Genomic DNA, 15,028 nt, shown 5'->3' with positions numbered 1-15,028 from the left:
GGGAGAGAGAAAGGAGTTCTGTCCTCCCCCCACTCTCACTCCCAAAGGAGATATTACCTCTCTCTCTTTCTCTTTTGCGAAGAGAGGTGGAGACAAATCCCCCCCCCCCCCCCCGAGAGCTAAAAACACTATTTTAGCATCGTCCTTTGCGAGCACAGTTTTCGGATGTGCAATAAATCCCTGCGTCTGCGATGCTACATCAATCTCGCTCGCAGTAACATGGGCAGTCGAATGGGTCAAAAATATTTCCGTATTCTGGAAAAACAATGTTTTCAGGACCCTCAGAAACTAAATTTTTCCGAGATCCGTCTGAATCTTGTTCAACGTCATAGTTACGGATGTTAAAGTTCAATTTCATCATTTATATTCTTGGACGTATCCTCTATTCCTTCATACTGAAAGACGTTTTCTACTGCTTGCTCCTCAATGTCTTTTATTACAAATTGCTCGGTATCCTCTAATTAAATGCTGTTTCCGGGTATATCTTGCGCTGTTTTTGCTCGCTCCGTCAGATCTATTGGATTGCCATTCTTCCCAGCTCTTGCGACAGCTGCTGGAATGATACCAGACTATATTGATTGCCAACCAATTATTTGCATAGGTTAGACGTCATCTCGCCATAAGTTGGCTGGTTGTATGTCTCACCGAAAGCGTCCCAGTGCGCTTTGTCAATCGACTTCAAATAATCAGCTGCTACTGGACGGGTATCGGATAATTTTGAGCCGTCGATTCTGCATTCACTGCGCATCTGCAATACGAGAGCCGTCTCCGGGGGAGGGGGGGGGGGGTAGAGCCCACGTTTTCTTTTGATGTTAGTGTTGATGTGACGTACACAGACGCAGTGGACTCACCCCGGGATATAGCTCGCGTCATAGAGCCAGCGATCCTTTTTAAACGGTCCGACAATATCGCTGGTTTCACAACTCACCAATCCTATGCGTTTCAGCTGCCCAGAAGCCATTCCCAGTTGATGTAGCCCTCCTGTGCAACCAGCGCTAATATAAATACAATGAGACGACCTTCCACATCTTATGTGGCTGAAAAAGAAAAAAGTCACGTTCGCTCGTATCTTCTTTTAAAAGCGTGTCCAATGAGGCGACGGCAGTGCGAAACGCTCGTGTGGAGCTGGCAGGATTGTACCTTGAAAGTTGGTCGACCCATCTTGCCTGCAATACGAAGCTGCCAACGACCACAGAAGACATATAAACGCACACTCAAGAAACTAATCCAGGACCACACGCTCATTGAGTACCAGCGTATTGTCATTGACCAGTCAGCCCAGCCAGTAAAGCGCTAGAATGAGCGCATGGATAGCCTAGAATCGAAAAAAGAAGGCAAAAAATCGAGTGGAAGCGTCTAATCAAGATTCAGAACCTCTCATTCAATTTAGCACGATCGCGGGCTATGGAAGCAATATTGCCTTAAGCACGTTTCGGCCAAGCCTGCCTTGCTTCAGCGGTACAAAGAGCTTGCCCGCCAAGCAGGTTTTGCTATACGGATTATTCGCCGACCATCGCTTTGTCCGAATTATAGTTGTGTGTAGACAGCACTCCAGTGTACTCGCAAACTGAAATATAACCACCTGCATGAACTCCGTATCCAAACTGAGTATGAACCAGCCCCCCCCCGAGAGCTAAAAACACTATCTTAGCATCGTCCTTTGCGAGCACAGTTTTCGGATGTGCAATAAATCCCTGCGTCTGCGATGCTACATCAATCTCGCTCGCAGTAACATGGGCAGTCGAATGGGTCAAAACTATTTCCGTATTCTGGAAAAACAATGTTTTCAGGACCCTCAGAAACTAAATTTTTCCGAGTTTCGTCTGAATCTTGTTCAACGTCATAGTTACGGATGTTAAAGGTCAATTTCATCATTTATATTCTTGGACGTATCCTCTATTCCTTCATACTGAAAGACGTTTTCTACTGCTTGCTCCTCAATGTCTTTTATTACAAATTTCTCGGTATCCTCTAATTAAATGCTGTTTCCAGGTATATCTTGCGCTGTTTTTTGCTCGCTCCGTCAGATCTATTGGATTGCCATTCTTCCCAACTCTTGCGACAGCTGCTGGAATGATACCAGACTATATTGATTGTCAACCAATTATTTGCATAGGTTAGACGTCATCTCGCCATAAGTTGATTGGTTGTATGTCTCACCGAAAGCGTCCCAGTGCGCTTTGTCAATCGACTTCAAATAATCAGCTGCTACTGGACGGGTATCGGATAATTTTGAGCCGTCGATTCTGCATTCACTGCGCATCTGCAATACGAGAGCCGTCTCCGGGGGAGGGGGGGGGGGTAGAGCCCACGTTTTCTTTTTAATGTTAGTGTTGATGTGACGTACACAGAAGCAGTGGACTCAACCGGGATATAGCTCCGTCATAGAGCCAGCGATCCTTTTTAACGGTCCGACAATATCGCTGGTTTTACAACTCACCAATCCATGCGTTTCAGCTGCCCAGAAGCCATTCCCAGTTGATGTAGGCCTCCTGTGCGACCAACGCTAATATAAATACAATGAGACGACCTTCCACATCTTATGTGGCTGCAAAAGAAAAAAGTCACGTTCGTTCGTATCTTCTTTTAAAAGCGTGTCCAATGAGGCGACGGCAGTGCGAAACGCTCGTGTGGAGCTGGCAGGATTGTACCTTGAAAGCTTGTTCGCTTGGTCGACCCATCTTGCCTGCAATACGAAGCTGCCAACGACCACAGAAGACATATAAACGCACACTCAAGAAAATAATCCAAGACCACCCGCTCATTGAGTACCAGCGTGTTGTCATTGACCAGTCAGCCCAGCCAGTAAAGCGCTAGAATGAGCGTATGGATAGCCTAGAATCGAAAATAGAAGGCAAAAAATCGAGTGGAAGCGTCTAATCAAGATTCAGAACCTCTCATTCAATTTGGCACGATCGCAGGCTATGGAATCAATATTGCTTAAATCACGTTTCGTCAAAGCCCTTGCTTCACCGGTACAAAGAGTTTGCCCGCCAGGCAGGTTTTGCTATACCGATTATTCGCCGACCATCGCTTTGTCCGAATTATAGTTGTGTGTAGACAGCAGTCCAGAGTACTCGCCAACTGAAATATAACCACCTGCATGAACTCCGTATCCAAACTGAGTATAAACCAGCGCCCCCCCCCGAGAGCTAAAAACACTATCTTAGCATCGTCCTTTGCGAGCACAGCTTTTGGATGTGCAATAAATCCCTGCGTCTGCGATGCTACATCAATCTCGCTCGCAGTAACATGGGCAGTCGAATGGGTCAAAACTATTTCCGTATTCTGGAAAAACAATGTTTTCAGGACCCTCAGAAACTAAATTTTTCCGAGATCCGTCTGAATCTTGTTCAACGTCATAGTTACGGATGTTAAAGGTCAATTTCATCATTTATATTCTTGGACGTATCCTCTATTCCTTCATACTGAAAGACGTTTTCTACTGCTTGCTCCTCAATGTCTTTTATTACAAATTGCTCGGTATCCTCTAATTAAATGCTGTTTCCGGGTATATCTTGCGCTGTTTTTGCTCGCTCCGTCAGATCTATTGGATTGCCATTCTTTCCAGCTCTTGCGACAGCTGCTGGAATGATACCAGACTATATTGATTGCCAACCAATTATTTGCATAGGTTAGACGTCATCTCGCCATAAGTTGGCTGGTTGTATGTCTCACCGAAAGCGTCCCAGTGCGCTTTGTCAATCGACTTCAAATAATCAGCTGCTACTGGACGGGTATCGGATAATTTTGAGCCGTCGATTCTGCATTCACTGCGCATCTGCAATACGAGAGCCGTCTCCGGGGGAGGGGGGGGGGGGTAGAGCCCACGTTTTCTTTTTAATGTTAGTGTTGATGTGACGTACACAGAAGCAGTGGACTCAACCGGGATATAGCTCCGTCATAGAGCCAGCGATCCTTTTTAACGGTCCGACAATATCGCTGGTTTTACAACTCACCAATCCATGCGTTTCAGCTGCCCAGAAGCCATTCCCAGTTGATGTAGGCCTCCTGTGCAACCAGCGCTAATATAAATACAATGAGACGACCTTCCACATCTTATGTGGCTGCAAAAGAAAAAAGTCACGTTCGTTCGTATCTTCTTTTAAAAGCGTGTCCAATGAGGCGACGGCAGTGCGAAACGCTCGTGTGGAGCTGGCAGGATTGTACCTTGAAAGCTTGTTCGCTTGGTCGACCCATCTTGCCTGCAATACGAAGCTGCCAACGACCACAGAAGACATATAAACGCACACTCAAGAAAATAATTCAAGACCACACGCTCATTGAGTACCAGCGTATTGTCATTGACCAGTCAGCCCAGCCAGTAAAGCGCTAGAATGAGCGCATGGATAGCCTAGAATCGAAAATAGAAGGCAAAAAATCGAGTGGAAGCGTCTAATCAAGATTCAGAACCTCTCATTCAATTTGGCACGATCGCGGGCTATGGAAGCAATATTGCTTAAATCACGTTTCGTCCAAGCCTTCCTTGCTTCAGCGGTACAAAGGGTTTGCCCGCAAAGCAGGTTTTGCTATACCGAATATTCGCCGACCATCGCTTTGTCCGAATTATAGTTGTGTGTAGACAGCACTCCAGAGTACTCGCCAACTGAAATATAACCACCTGCATGAACTCCGTATCCAAACTGAGTATAAACCAGCGCCCCCCCCCCGAGAGCTAAAAACACTATTTTAGCATCGTCCTTTGCGAGCACAGTTTTCGGATGTGCAATAAATCCCTGCGTCTGCGATGCTACATCAATCTCGCTCGCAGTAACATGGGCAGTCGAATGAATCAAAACTATTTCCGTATTCTGGAAAAAACAATGTTTTCAGGACCCTCAGAAACTAAATTTTTCCGAGATCCGTCTGAATCTTGTTCAACGTCATAGTTACGGATGTTAAAGGTCAATTTCATCATTTATATTCTTGGACGTATCCTCTATTCCTTCATACTGAAAGACGTTTTCTACTGCTTGCTCCTCAATGTCTTTTATTACAAATTGCTCGGTATCCTCTAATTAAATGCTGTTTCCGGGTATATCTTGCGCTGTTTTTGCTCGCTCCGTCAGATCTATTGGATTGCCATTCTTTCCAGCTCTTGCGACAGCTGCTGGAATGATACCAGACTATATTGATTGCCAACCAATTATTTGCATAGGTTAGACGTCATCTCGCCATAAGTTGGCTGGTTGTATGTCTCACCGAAAGCGTCCCAGTGCGCTTTGTCAATCGACTTCAAATAATCAGCTGCTACTGGACGGGTATCGGATAATTTTGAGCCGTCGATTCTGCATTCACTGCGCATCTGCAATACGAGAGCCGTCTCTGGGGGAGGGGGGGGATAGAGCCCACGTTTTCTTTTTAATGTTAGTGTTGATGTGACGTACACAGAAGCAGTGGACTCAACCGGGATATAGCTCCGTCATAGAGCCAGCGATCCTTTTTAACGGTCCGACAATATCGCTGGTTTTACAACTCACCAATCCATGCGTTTCAGCTGCCCAGAAGCCATTCCCAGTTGATGTAGGCCTCCTGTGCAACCAGCGCTAATATAAATACAATGAGACGACCTTCCACATCTTATGTGGCTGCAAAAGAAAAAAGTCACGTTCGCTCGTATCTTCTTTTAAAAGCGTGTCCAATGAGGCGACGGCAGTGCGAAACGCTCGTGTGGAGCTGGCAGGATTGTACCTTGAAAGCTTGTTCGCTTATTCGACCCATATTGCCTGCAATACGAAGCTGCCAACGACCACAGAAGACATATAAACGCACACTCAAGAAAATAATCCAAGACCACACGCTCATTGAGTACCAGCGTATTGTCATTGACCAGTCAGCCCAGCCAGTAAAGCGCTAGAATGAGCGCATGGATAGCCTAGAATCGAAAATAGAAGGCAAAAATCGAGTGGAAGCGTCTAATCATGATTCAGAACCTCTCATTCAATTTAGCACGATCGCGGTCTATGGAAGCAATATTGCCTTAAGCACGTGTCGCCCAAGCCTGCCTTGCTTCAGCGGTACAAAGAGCTTGCCCGACAAGCAGGTTTTGCTATACGGATTATTCGCCGACCATCGCTTTGTCCGAATTATACGTGTGTGTAGACAGCACTCCAGTGTACTCGCCAACTGAAATATAACCACCTGCATGAACTCCGTATCCAAACTGAGTATGAACCAGCCCCCCCCCGAGAGCTAAAAACACTATTTTAGCATCGTCCTTTGCGAGCACAGTTTTCGGATGTGCAATAAATCCCTGCGTCTGCGATGCTACATCAATCTCGCTCGCAGTAACATGGGCAATCGAATGGGTCAAAACTATTTCCGTATTCTGGAAAAACAATGTTTTCAGGACCCTCAGAAACTAAATTTTTCCGAGATCCGTCTGAATCTTGTTCAACGTCATAGTTACGGATGTTAAAGGTCAATTTCATCATTTATATTCTTGGACGTATCCTCTATTCCTTCATACTGAAAGACGTTTTCTACTGCTTGCTCCTCAATGTCTTTTATTACAAATTTCTCGGTATCCTCTAATTAAATGCTGTTTCCGGGTATATCTTGCGCTGTTTTTGGTCGCTCCGTCAGATCTATTGGATTGCCATTCTTCCCAACTCTTGCGACAGCTGCTGGAATGATACCAGACTATATTGATTGCCAACCAATTATTTGCATAGGTTAGACGTCATCTCGCCATAAGTTGATTGGTTGTATGTCTCACCGAAAGCGTCCCAGTGCGCTTTGTCAATCGACTTCAAATAATCAGCTGCTACTGGATCGGTATCGGATAATTTTGAGCCGTCGATTCTGCATTCACTGCGCATCTGCAATACGAGAGCCTTCTCCGGTGGAGGGGGGGGGGGTAGAGCCCACGTTTTCTTTTTAATGTTAGTGTTGATGTGACGTACACAGAAGCAGTGGACTCAACCGGGATATAGCTCTGTCATAGAAGCCAGCGATCTTTTTTAACGGTCCGACAATATCGCTGGTTTTACAACTCACCAATCCATGCGTTTCAGCTGCCCAGAAGCCATTCCCAGTTGATGTAGGCCTCCTGTGCGACCAACGCTAATATAAATACAATGAGACGACCTTCCAAATCTTATGTGGCTGCAAAAGAAAAAAGTCACGTTCGTTCGTATCTTCTTTTAAAAGCGTGTCCAATGAGGCGACGGCAGTGCGAAACGCTCGTGTGAAGCTGGCAGGATTGTACCTTGAAAGCTTGTTCGCTTGGTCGACCCATCTTGCCTGCAATACGAAGCTGCCAACGACCACAGAAGACATATAAACGCACACTCAAGAAAATAATCCAAGACCACACGCTCATTGAGTACCAGCGTATTGTCATTGACCAGTCAGCCCAGCCAGTAAAGCGCTAGAATGAGCGCATGGATAGCCTAGAATCGAAAATAGAAGGCAAAAAATCGAGTGGAAGCGTCTAATCAAGATTCAGAACCTCTCATTCAATTTGGCACGATCGCGGGCTATGGAAGCAATATTGCTTAAAGCACGTTTCGTCAAAGCCCTTGCTTCACCGGTACAAAGCGTTTGCCCGCCAAGCAGGTTTTGCTATACGGATTATTCGCCGACCATCGCTTTGTCCGAATTATAGTTGTGTATAGACAGCACTCCAGTGTACTCGCTAACTGAAATATAACCACCTGCATGAACTCCGTATCCAAACTGAGTATGAACCAGCCCCCCCCCCGAGAGCTAAAAACACTATTTTAGCATCGTCCTTTGCGAGCACAGTTTTTGGATGTGCAATAAATCCCTGCGTCTGCGATGCTACATCAATCTCGCTCGCAGTAACATGGGCAGTCGAATGGGTCAAAACTATTTCCGTATTCTGGAAAAACAATGTTTTCAGGACCCTCAGAAACTAAATTTTTCCGAGATCCGTCTGAATCTTGTTCAACGTCATAGTTACGGATGTTAAATGTCAATTTTATCATTTATATTCTTGGACGTATCCTCTATTCCTTCATACTGAAAGACGTTTTCTACTGCTTGCTCCTCAATGTCTTTTAATATAAAAATGCCGGGGTGACCCCCTAAAAATAAAAAAATTTTTTCCGGGTCAGATCTTGCGGTGTTTTTGTCTGCTCCCTCACATAATTTGGTATTGGCACTTTCCCAACTCTGTGGAAGCTGGTGGAATGATAACAGAATAATATTGATTGCCAACCAATAATTGCATAGGTTAGACGTCATCTCGCCATAAGTTGGCTGGTTGTATGTCTCACCGAAAGCGTCCCAGTGCGCTTTGTCAATCGACTTCAAATAATCAGCTGCTACTGGACGGGTATCGGATAATTTTGAGCCGTCGATTCTGCATTCACTGCGCATCTGCAATACGAGAGCCTTCTCCGGTGGAGGGGGGGGGGGTAGAGCCCACGTTTTCTTTTTAATGTTAGTGTTGATGTGACGTACACAGAAGCAGTGGACTCAACCGGGATATAGCTCCGTCATAGAGCCAGCGATCCTTTTTAACGGTCCGACAATATCGCTGGTTTTACAACTCACCAATCCATGCGTTTCAGCTGCCCAGAAGCCATTCCCAGTTAATGTAGGCCTCCTGTGCGACCAACGCTAATATAAATACAATGAGACGACCTTCCACATCTTATGTGGCTGCAAAAGAAAAAAGTCACGTTCGTTCGTATCTTCTTTTAAAAGCGTGTCCAATGAGGCGACGGCAGTGCGAAACGCTCGTGTGGAGCTGGCAGGATTGTACCTTGAAAGCTTGTTCGCTTGGTCGACCCATCTTGCCTGCAATACGAAGCTGCCAACGACCACAGAAGACATATAAACGCACACTCAAGAAAATAATCCAAGACCACACGCTCATTGAGTACCAGCGTGTTGTCATTGACCAGTCAGCCCAGCCAGTAAAGCGCTAGAATGAGCGCATGGATAGCCTAGAATCGAAAATAGAAGGCAAAAAATCGAGTGGAAGCGTCTAATCAAGATTCAGAACCTCTCATTCAATTTGGCACGATCGCGGGCTATGGAAACAATATTGCTTAAAGCACGTTTCGTCAAAGCCCTTGCTTCACCGGTACAAAGCGTTTGCCAGCCAAGCAGGTTTTGCTATACCGATTATTCGCCGACCATCGCTTTGTCCGAATTATAGCCGTGTGTAGACAGCACTCCAGTGTACTCGCTAACTGAAATATAACCACCTGCATGAACTCCGTATCCAAACTGAGTATGAACCAGCCCCCCCCCCGAGAGCTAAAAACACTATTTTAGCATCGTCCTTTGCGAGCACAGTTTTTGGATGTGCAATAAATCCCTGCGTCTGCGATGCTACATCAATCTCGCTCGCAGTAACATGGGCAGTCGAATGGGTCAAAACTATTTCCGTATTCTGGAAAAACAATGTTTTCAGGACCCTCAGAAACTAAATTTTTCCGAGATCCGTCTGAATCTTGTTCAACGTCATAGTTACGGATGTTAAAGGTCAATTTTATCATTTATATTCTTGGTCGTATCCTGTATTCCTTCATACTGAAAGACGTTTTCTACCGCTTGCTCCTCAATGTCTTTTATTACAAATTTCTCGGCATCCTCTAATTAAATGCTGTTTCCGGGTATATCTTGCGCTGTTTTTGCTCGCTCCGTCAGATCTATTGGATTGCCATTCTTCCCAACTCTTGCGACAGCTGCTGGAATGATACCAGACTATATTGATTGCCAACCAATTATTTGCATAGGTTAGACGTCATCTCGCCATAAGTTGATTGGTTGTATGTCTCACCGAAAGCGTCCCAGTGCGCTTTGTCAATCGACTTCAAATAATCAGCTGCTACTGGACGGGTATCGGATAATTTTGAGCCGTCGATTCTGCATTCACTGCGCATCTGCAATACGAGAGCCGTCTCCGGGGGAAGGGGTAGAGCCCACGTTTTCTTTTTAATGTTAGTGTTGATGTGACGTACACAGAAGCAGTGGACTCAACCGGGATATAGCTCCGTCATAGAGCCAGCGATCCTTTTTAACGGTCCGACAATATCGCTGGTTTTACAACTCACCAATCCATGCGTTTCAGCTGCCCAGAAGCCATTCCCAGTTAATGTAGGCCTCCTGTGCGACCAACGCTAATATAAATACAATGAGACGACCTTCCACATCTTATGTGGCTGCAAAAGAACAAAGTCACGTTCGTTCATATCTTCTTTTAAAAGCGTGTCCAATGAGGCGACGGCAGTGCGAAAGTTCCGGTAAGCACGCACTTGGAAAGAAGTAGGCTCATCAAAAACCGCTAGAGGTATACATCATCAACTCAGAAAGCCATTTGACACTCGGCTTAGCCACTGTTTCCAAGTAGCTCTACAGATTCAGGTTTTTCCATGCTTCCCGCTCGGTTGCCCGCATGATCCGCGAGGCGGTCTTGCATATCGTGACGATTTTTTTTGTCTTAAGAAAGTCGACAATAGCTTTTCCTTGGACCGATGCCCAGGTTCCACGGAAGACTGGAGCCGTTTCGCCCCCCCCCTATGCCTCTCAGAGTGTAAAAAGGGATGTTTTGACAGCACGGCCGCTCCGGGCTAGCAACAAGCCTGACCTCGACAAATACATATTCGGAGGCCAGCAATTCGGTAGTAATCGTGAACGATTAAAATCTTCGAAATCGTCCAGTTTAAATGTACTCGTAAACGTTGATGAAGAGCGGATAGTGTTGTTTACTTCCAGGAACAAATTGTTACTGCCCTTTTAATACATTGCAGGCGTATTTTTTTTGCGTATTTTGCGTTGGCTTCTTTTTTTTGGAAGCTGTTGCTTTGACGCGTTGGAATTACTGACAAGAGCCTTGCGAATTTTTATTGCCGCGAAAGAGTGTGGGGTATTACTCAACTCATCAATTATTATTGTGCATCGAACTGCATTTTTTGTAAAAGATCGCTGCACAAGAGCGACGAAGGTGCTAGTCGTCGTTGCAAACCCATTTTGTTTCTTGTATACAACGGTCAGCTTTAGCTACGGTAGCGACGTGTGGTGACTGTAAATGCGAGGAGGCGAACTATCAGAGCCAGAAGTAAAAAATCCGGTTAAAAAATAAAATCCTTCTTTTGAAAATATACGTTATTTCCTTTCAAATAAAAGTTTTGTATGGGTGAAATAACCGATCACAGTCGGCTACAGGTACACTAACAGATTGTATTGTATACTGCTATATGCATTTTCATAATTATGTCACCAGCACTCTTGCGTAGGTTAAAATCGGCCTCTTGCAGAGCTGATATCGATTCGAGGTCACTAGAGAGAAAATCGTGCTTACGATGTTGTGTGTCATGGATTACGCTCGAAGGCGGCACGAATGTCCGGAAGATGATCGTTCAGTGGTAACTCTTGTAAAATAGACGGAAATGATTATAGGCTGCTGACTTCGAATAGCAAGCTGTCATGCTTCATTTGCTTTGATCGTCTCATTAGAGCTTCAGTAGGATTGACGTACAGTTAAAATTCGCATTTGAGCACTTCAGCAAAGTCATCAACCGTGACTACACACTAAACACACGAACAACGCTAGGCTTATTGCTCCGACTGATGAGCGATTGTTGGTTCATTGAATCAACAAGCAAGTGGGTTGCAATCCCGCTTGCTGTAAAGAAAATCTGGCATTGGGGATACAGACAACGCCGAAAATTTTTCGACTGACACAAAAATACGAAAGTGATTGTGAGCACGATTCTTTCCCATAGTAAGTATTTCTGTTTCGTTTCGGTCACATATTAAGGACATGAGTTGTTTAGTCCAATAACTAGCAAGAAAAAAAAACGAATGACTGGAGGAAAGCACTGCTTGCGCGACGAAGCGCGTTGAGAGAAGCTTCACAATGAGGCAAAAGCGCGAGGACTTGACGATCGCAAAGCGTGATGGAAGTAAGGCCGCCTCTGAACAACTATAAATTGCGCGAGGGACTACCTACGATTGGCACAAGCATGAGTACGCTATACGCAATTTCAGGCGGCATCACTCGTCGGGGAATTTTTTCTTGGCATCTTTGATCTTTTAACATTCATCAAAAATGTGCGCAGATCGAAGCATTTTAGTAAATGAGCTATTTGTGCTAATATAATCTCGAGCTAAATTGTTTCACATTAACATATTGGCTTAATCAACTGCGGGCAAGATTCACTACACGTGGCCAATGCATCCCTAGTGTATTACAGCCTATATAAACAATAAAGTAGCGGGCGAGCTTGCGCCAGAGAGCATAGTGTAGCGTTTGCTATTCGGTAACATTTTTCATATTCTGTCAAACATTCATATATTTTTTAAAAGCTTACTTTAATGTTCTATATTGCGCCAAATAGCAACGAGATTTTATCACAGAAGCCTCAAGCGGCTAAAACATCCTATGACGACCTCGGAGAGGCCGTACAGGCTTTGCATTGGAGTTTTGGTCCAAATGTAGTGCTTTCAGTGGCGGGGGCATTCTATATATTGACATACTGTCTAACATGCCACTAATGAAGTTGTGGGCTGGCAAATAACGCAAGGACTCCACGCAAATTTTGGGTGCGGATAAGCACGCCGGTCAAATGCCTGCAGTGTTAGCCATTCGCTATGACGATATGACATTTGTTGGGTGAATTTCATTGATTTTAAATTCTTCTATTTTTTTGCTTATTTTTAAAAGAGGAAATGCCAATTCTAATTATCATACGTGGTGTCCCTGGTGGTCACATCGAGGTATACGAGATGGAGCAGTACTTCTACGCTATGCATGAAAATGTATGGATGGGCACGACTGTGTGGAAATTCGAGAGAATAGTACAAACACTAAGCGAAATGCAGCCAGCACACACACAGCCTGGGTGCCACACAGATCGTGCGCATGCTGGCTGCTCTGCCGTGCGACAGACTGTCAGTACCTCTGTACAGTCTGTACAGAGGAATGAATGGTCTATGGATGCATCCCAATTAGCCAATCATAGCTGACTAAGACAAGGAAGTCAGTGGCTTCCATAACCTTAGTCATCTCATTCCACAATTTACCCAGTTGAACACAAGCGGCGCGGCCTGCCTCGGAACCGACCACCGGTACGGCGGTGCCCGTGCGCCATCTCTGACGACTACCACGACATGCAGCGCGTACCTACGGACTACTACGACATGCAGTACATACATATGGACTACTACGACCCGCGCGGGCGCGACCTGCCTCGGACTTGATCACCGGCACGGAGGCACCCGTGCGCCATCCTCGACGATCACCACGACATGCAGCGCGTACCTACGGACTAATACGACATGCAGTGCATACACCCGGACTACTACGACATGCATTTGGATCCCGCTCGGGCGCGGCCTGCCTCGGACTTGATCACCAATATAACACCACCTATGCAAACATTGTACAGCTAAGTATGAATCTTTAACGTCTCTAAATATTTAACTGGTGCTTTACGTACCTGGCAAAACAGACACTTGCTGTTTTTATACTTGCTCTGCTCCGAGCTACTGCTGTAGAGATACCCCATCATGACAACTAATGCAGCATCGAGGTATTCACTTGGAGATGACGCAGATATACGTAATACACGGACAATTCCTTTCAAATCCTGTTTCAATTATGATGTGGCCTTCTTCTCGTTGCCGCTTTCCTCCCTATTGCAACTGTCTTTTCCAAGCCCCGCCAAAACCGTTTGGAGGTGTGGTCTGACAAAATAATCCACCCTGGAGCGGATACTTATCCGCTAGCCAGCTCTTGTCATTGTATGCTAGATAAGTATTTGTAGGTAAAACTTTCTCCTGTGACTTAGCCAGTGAATATGCATATATATATGTATATATATATAAATATATATATATATAGCATGATAAGCAGCTGGTTACCCATCCTATCGCCTTCTATAAAGTGATACGCCGTAGGAAGGTCCATTTTTAAAGCTAAGAACGTGATGAAGGATTTTTTTGCCGTAATACGGTCTTTTTTGCTGTTGCCTGGAGCCAGACATGCGATTGACATGGCTACAGCTCTGCTCCCCAGCTCAGCACTTCGCGCTTTAATGTGAAACCCTTCGGGACTCTTGGGCTTCGACTGCGGTCAGAATCCGTAGAGTATTTTAAGATATGCATATATATGAAAGTTTGTATTCAATGCTAAATATTTCTTGAAAATTTCTACCGAATCTAGTTGGAATACTTGGAGAACTGCCCCAACCCTATCATGATTACTAGTGGCTAAACGTTTGCTTATTAATGATGATTATAGGCCAAAACACCAGGAAGACGGTTGGCCTGCAATTTTATAAACATGTATCGGTTGGAATATAGAGCGTATTATACCATAACATTAAATCGCCGACCTCCGCCAATCTCCGACCGTACATAAATTTGTGGTTCATCAGTCGTCGGTATTTCTATAAACAAATAAATAATGTATTCATTAGATGTTTTGGGTCAAAATAAAAATACAAGAAATTAAAAAAAGAGACTTAGCGTGCTGACGGTGTATAGCGCCCGCGGCAACGGTGATCTAGCGAATGCGGAGATGTGGCATGAGGTTGGTGAGCGCGAATGGTGAGCGCCTGTGGCGAGCGACAGGAGGGCGTGCTGGTGGCGATGAGCTAATGTTGGAACAGCGGCAGGGACAGCGGCGGGGACAGCAGCACCAGCGGGAGCGGATGATTGGATGAGGCCGAGAGCAATGCGGACAAGCTTCTCGACAAGGACGGCATGAGAGCGGTGGCAGAAGCTAGTGACGGTTGAAGGGGGGGGGAGTAGAGGTTGGTGTGGTGGACGAGTCGTGGCGGTGAGTGCTGGTGCAGACTAGCTGAAAACTGCGGAAGAGCGGAAGGAAAGCTGCTGGAGGAGCGGTGGCTAGTGGTGGCGGACATACTGGTAAGAGTGCGGTGATTGTGGTTTTTCCGGATGTAAAAACCAAATATTGGCCCAACATGTGTGCATCTTGTGAGCAGCTTCTGTAATATTATTTATAGAATGCAGAATACCTATTTATCTGTCTACTACTATAAAACCTACCACAGCAATAATGTATATTGTTATATCTCCTCGC

At 45.3% G+C, this 15,028-nt stretch overlaps 1 protein-coding gene across 1 annotated transcript; it reads left to right on the top strand.

Annotated features, from left to right (window-relative positions):
* Window positions 1–10,375: 10,375 nt before the first annotated feature.
* PITG_22929 (secreted RxLR effector peptide protein, putative) lies at window positions 10,376–10,720 on the top strand (the record flags this gene model as incomplete). Its single annotated transcript, XM_002901890.2, has 1 exon — window positions 10,376–10,720. One exon carries the CDS (start codon window positions 10,376–10,378, stop codon window positions 10,718–10,720), a length of 345 nt encoding a protein of 114 aa, XP_002901936.1.
* Window positions 10,721–15,028: the final 4,308 nt, after the last annotated feature.

The sequence above is a fragment of the Phytophthora infestans genome, genomic scaffold, assembly GCF_000142945.1.
Source record: "Phytophthora infestans T30-4 supercont1.19 genomic scaffold, whole genome shotgun sequence".
NCBI classification, from domain to species: Eukaryota; Oomycota; class Peronosporomycetes; order Peronosporales; family Peronosporaceae; genus Phytophthora; species Phytophthora infestans.
Note: the sequence above shows the minus strand (reverse complement) of the source record. Positions and strands in the feature narration are given on the sequence as shown.